At 42.4% G+C, this 5,779-nt stretch overlaps 1 protein-coding gene across 1 annotated transcript; it reads left to right on the forward strand.

The window, feature by feature from the left end:
• The first annotated feature begins 877 nt into the window (after positions 1-877).
• Positions 878-3,512, forward strand: gdf3 (growth differentiation factor 3). The gene is made up of 2 exons (XM_019263909.2): positions 878-1,232; positions 2,454-3,512. Exons 1-2 carry the CDS (start codon positions 938-940, stop codon positions 3,305-3,307), a joined length of 1,149 nt encoding a protein of 382 aa, XP_019119454.1. The 5' UTR covers positions 878-937; the 3' UTR covers positions 3,308-3,512.
• The last annotated feature ends 2,267 nt before the right edge of the window (positions 3,513-5,779 follow it).

Consider the following 5,779-nt stretch of genomic DNA (forward strand, 5'->3'; position numbering starts at 1 on the left):
TTCCTGTGTGCTGTTTGGATGTCTCCTCACACATCTGATCATTCAACAAGAGCTTTCTAAGACTGATCTGGCTCTGTCAGACCTCCAGTTCGTCCCAAAGGTGTGTCATGTCTGGAGCTTCAAGTTCACGTTCAGCTAAACTATAAACTTTCCATGTGCAGTGTTAGTGTTGTGTGGTATGAGAAGGATTCAGGCTTAAAAACTAACTCTTTTAGTTGTTATGAAGACAACTCTGATCAACTCTGCAGAGACTGAGCTGAGATACTAAAATGTGTTTCTCCCAGCAGATGAGGGTCAGGCCCTCTGAGGGGTTCCAAGATAAATGATATGACATCTATTTTTTTGCTTTTTCTTACTGCCTCTGACATCCTCTGAACAGGATCTTTGGTTGAAGTCAAGCGTCCGTCACAAGCTGCTGTCTTCTTTGTTATTTCCAGCTACACTGTAGTTTGGTTGCGGATGGCAGACGTGAAAGACTAATTATTTTATTTATTGATTTGATAGCTACAGAGGGAGACAGTCTTATTTTCTTTTTTTATTCTTCACAAAGTGGTTTCAGTTTCTAATTTCTGTATTTGGATGGGTCAGAGAGGTGAGACAAAGAGTAACTCAAAGTTCAAAATAATTCATCTAGATGTCAAAAGCATTTATATTTTATATTTTTAATAGTAATATTTGTTGTTTTGAGCACCAACAACTTTAATGGTGTTCCACAGTGTTAGAACTGGATCACCGCAGAACTTTTTGTGTTTGGGGTCTTTGATTCATTTGTTTAATGATTTCTGTGGAGCTGATCTGAGACCCGTCTCTCTGTCTCCCCGCCCCTCTCACCTTATCTGTCTGTCTGCTTGCTCCTCATTAACATAATGAAGCACCTGCACAGCGGGAGGTCTTACAGGTTAAAACAAACGCCTCTGCTCTGTGGGAGCAACCAAACATGAGGAGCATGAGGAGGCCACACGGGACTCTCCTGGCGGTGTTAGCGGTGTGTTTCCTCGGAGTGTGTGCCCTCTCACATGTGGACGAGATGAAGACTCAGGAGCGGCTCTTCCTCAGCTCTCTGGGGCTCTCCGGGCCGCCGCGTCCCAGCCACCAGCCCCGGCGCCGCGTCCCCTCCGCGCTCTGGAGGATGTTCCGGAGGTCAGAGAACATGCAGGCCCAGGAGAGCGACCCCTGCACGGTGTCCGAGTACGGAGTTCGCGGGAACATCATCCGATACGTGCAGGACCAAGGTGGGCAGTGTTTTCATATTCATGTAAAATATAAATAAATAAATAAATAATTTTTTTTATTTATTTATATATAATATTTCCTTTTCAGATTCTCAGTGCTTAAAATCTGCATATTTCATCTTTAAATAATCAATAATTCATTTAGATAATATCAGAGACATACCTAAACATCTGGAGCATGTCCAGGACACCAAACATGAGTTAGTTTTGGTAAAAGTATAATTAATGGCCAACAGCTGAAAGAATTGACATTTTAAACATAAACATCATAAATTCTGTGCTGTAATCACAATAACAATATGACCTAATTACAATGAGATGCTATGATAGTGACTGTGACCCTCGTTTCTAGATCAAATCTGATCATTTTGCTTAAAGACTTGGAGAATTGGAGCTGCAACAAACAAGTCAGAGCGTTGTCATTTTCTAGATTATTAAAGTTCAGAAAGTCTAGCCCATCACAAGATCCAAGAGCATAAAGGGGCTCAGACTCAAAGATAAACCAGTTCATTCAAATCGTAGCCTGGAGATAAAGATTGCATCTTCTTGGTTGTTTGAAATAACTACAGAGTTAACTAACAGAATATCAGAGCTTAGAAAAATGCTGAAAGCCGCTAGATCCCTTTCTCCATGGTGAGAGGAGACAGTTTTGAAGTAAGTAAGATCGACTGAGCTTAAAGAAAGTGATAAATAATAGATTTTTAGATCAACTTCATGATTCTCAGGTAGGTCTTTGTGCACAGCACTAACAATTCTGTATGTTTGGACAATAATGTTGCAAATTTAATTAATTTAGTTTAAGTGTGAAATGTTCTAAAGGAGCCCCCCCCAAAAAATTCCTTGAGTGTTGTGGTTCTGTGCTGCAAAGCTCAGCTCATCCGTGTTCATAAAAGAAAGCAGGTTCAGCCAGAAAAAGTCTAATAATGTCAAAGCTATGCACACAGGTGTGAGATAGAGAGAGTCTACACTGTTATTTACTAGTCCAAGTGTTATTGAGCGACCTGACACAGCAATCAAAGCACATTTTTATCAAGAAAAGCTTCTGACGACGCCGTGAAAGGCTTGTTATTCTGCTGTGTTTGCACTAAATCCTCAAGTAGACGCACTTCAGTAAAATAAAAAGTGCAATAGTAATCATGCAGCTGATCTCCTCTTACATAAAACTCCTCATGAACCCTTGAGAAACTGTCATGTCCTTGTTAAAATGCTGGTGTTTTGCAGGCCGGCTGGTGTCTGGCTGGAGCAGCAGCTGTCAGACTTGTCTGGAGAAGCAGCTCTTCTTCAACATGTCGGTCCTACAGCCTGTGGAGCTGCTGTCTCTGGCTCAGCTGGAAATCAAGTTCCACTGGAAGCCCTTCAGACCTGCAGAACTCCTGCAGGGGCCCCGGGCCCTCAGCGTGTCGCTGTATAAAGTGATTCGAGCCACGCTGAGGGGAGCCAATCCTCAGGCCAACCGCAGACTCCTGCTGTCCCAGTCAGTCCAGCTGCAGCCTGAACCTACCTCCATCACCATGGACCTCACCGTGCTGGCAGAGGGCTGGCGCAAACCGGGACGCAACTACGGTTTGGTTCTAGAGCTGCTGCCTCTCAGCACGGATCCAGAAGAGCTTCTGTCTTTTCACCCAGGGAACTCCCTCCCGTTGGAACCAGCCTTCACCCTGCCGCTGGTCCAAGCCTCTCTGGTGGCCGTCTCCCTCAACCCCCACCAGTGTCGCTCCAGACAGAGAAGAAGCGCTGTCCATCTCCCCGTGACACCCAGCAATGTGTGCAAGGCCCGCCGCCTCTACATCGATTTCAAAGACGTGGGCTGGCAGGACTGGATCATCGCTCCGCAGGGCTATATGGCCAACTACTGCCACGGCGAGTGCCCGTTCCCACTTAGCGAGAGTCTGAACGGCACCAACCATGCCATCCTGCAGACCCTGGTACACTCTCTGGACCCTCATGGGACACCACAACCCTGCTGCGTCCCCATCCGCCTCTCCCCGATCTCCATGCTCTACTACGACAACAACGACAACGTGGTGCTCCGGCACTACCAGGACATGGTGGTGGATGAGTGCGGGTGTCGATGAGGTTCTGATTGGCCCGTGACTATCAAATATCCATCACTTCTTTTTAAGCTTCTCAGTCTGAATTCTCAGTTTCTTAATGATGATTTAAACAGATTTTTCAATGAACAGTCAATGTTTTTTTAAAGAATTTGTATGTTTGTTCTCACAGAAATGTCAATTCATTCAATTTATACAAAGGCTGATAATAAAAATTACAATAAAGTCACACTGATGGATTGAATATGAAAGATAATTTTGGTGACCCTCGTTTTTAGATCAAATCTGGTCATTTCGCTGCAAGAACACATGATTTGGGACATTGTCAGTTTCTTGGTGGATTTTCTAGATTATCAGAAAATGGCACCAACACAAGACCCAAGATCCTTTGGGTGTAAACCTGAAGACTGAGGTCGATCTTCAAGTGGTCAAGTTCCAGTTGATCAACTTTTAGATAAATCGGTTCATTAAAATATGCGTAATCGTAGCCTGAAGATAAAGTTTCTTGGTCATTTCAAATAATTCCATAGTTAGCTAAGAGAATATTAGAATCATGTGAGCTTGTTTTTCTAAGTTTGGAGGCTAACTTTCGCGCTTATTGTGGGTTTAACTTAAAAATCATCAGCTCATACATTCGATCTTCATGTTGAGTCTCAATTAATCAAACGTTCAGAGTCGGTGTCGGCCTTTTCATGTCATCACTGTTTAAACGTCTCACTGACACAGACCAGCGACTCTTTTATCTACAAATGGAGAAATTAACTCTCTTATCTCACCTTCCTGCCTGATAACACCCCCGACCACCTCCCTCACTGAGCCAGACAGACCACTGGGGTTGCCATGACGATGGCTGGTTGCCTCAGCAACCCGAGAGAGGCTGACAGGTTTGTAGTAATTAGTGAGAGAGACGGAGAAGGAAGAGAGGAGGAGAGACCCAGTAATCAGTCTTAGGCTTCCGGAACGTTCCCCCAACATTGCCAATGGGTTATGGTAATATTATTGAAAATGTTCTTGATATGAAGCAAGTTTTTTTTTTTTTTTTTTTTTTTTTTTTTTTTTTGTGTGAAAACATTATTGGTCATTCCTGTTATTGAATTGAACATGAAAAAATGTGTCAACCCATTGTTATGGGAATTTTTAAAGAAGAACCCTTGAATAAGGAGGACTGGATTCAAAGTTTAAGTTGAATTTATTATTCTTGTACAAGAAGGAGCGTTTAACAGTGCAACACACAAGAGGGTTACAGAGAAAAGGTTCCCTGAGGAGCTCTGACAGTTGGTTCTTATACATTTCTTAAAATGGGCTGTCTCAGACACCTCCCCACTGACAATTTCCTTTTTTGGTTTTCTGCTCAGTAATGAACATTATGTTACTTGTCCAAAATGACACTTCCCTTAACCTGTCTCTCTTGTCCTTGAACTATTTTTTAAATTATCTCTCCCTGCCAGCCTCAGTAAACACATGTCAAAAAAGGAAAGTGGACGAGACGTGCAAAAGACAGGAGTTAAAACATCAGCAACCCAGTATAATCCTAATTTTTATAACACCCATTAAACTCTTTAGACACAGTCAGTGCTGTGTCATATTACACATGTCCATACCAAAGACAGGAAACTGCTCCAACACTTTGACAAACAGAAATATTGTGGATATATCATGAGCATCACTTCATACAAAGTTTCTGAAGCTTTATGATCATGATTTATGATCTTGAGTAGAAGTTAATATTTAAGATTCTGCTGTGTTTGTATAGTGCCCGTCATGTGTCATGTTTGGAAAAATGAATGCACTCATAGCTACATGTATGTTTGTGTTTAGGAGCTGGAATTAAGTGTTATCATACATTGTAGACAGGTGCATAATAAATGCATTGAATATGACTGAAATTATTCCATGTTCATTAGTCTACACTGCTATATGTACAGGACATACAGAGGATTGCATTGACTGAAATTACAATTCTCTCATATCCCTGGTGCAAAACGAGCAATAAACATGAAAATATAAAAGGTATAAAGAAATATAAAAATGATGTACACAGTAAATATAGAAGGCATTCAGCAACTGACTTTGGATAAAGTGGCTGTTAGTTTCTCAGATGCTCTCACTATGTGCTGCAGGGTGCAGTGCAGCCTCCATCCCACACAGTGGGTCAGGATGCTCTCGGTGGTGCCTCGATAGAAGGAGCGCATGATGGAGACAAAAGCTTTGGCTCTTCTCAGTCTGCAGAGGAAATAGAGGCGCTGCTGAGCGTTTTAGAGATTAACATTACAGAGGGAAAGTATCCACACAACCCAGCCATCACAGTTCAAAACACAGATTCCAAATGCACGACTCAGGAGGCAACAATCAGGTAAAGAGTCTTTACTAGTGGAATATTCAAATTCCTTTCAGGCAAACAAAGTTGAACCAGCTAGACATAGGCAGAATCCAAAACAGAATCTGGCAGCAAACTAGTTGGCTAAGGACTCGTCTTTATATACTAGGGAGTTCATT

This window comes from Larimichthys crocea, chromosome I (assembly GCF_000972845.2).
Source record: "Larimichthys crocea isolate SSNF chromosome I, L_crocea_2.0, whole genome shotgun sequence".
In the NCBI taxonomy this organism is placed as follows: domain Eukaryota; kingdom Metazoa; phylum Chordata; class Actinopteri; family Sciaenidae; genus Larimichthys; species Larimichthys crocea.

Coding starts and splice junctions, on each gene's coding strand:
- gdf3 (XM_019263909.2), top strand. CDS start 938: ATGAGGAGCATGAGGAGGCCACACGGGACTCTCCTGGCGGTGTTAGCG. Junction 1,233..2,453: donor CCGATACGTGCAGGACCAAG/GTGGGCAGTGTT, acceptor GGTGTTTTGCAG/GCCGGCTGGTGTCTGGCTGG.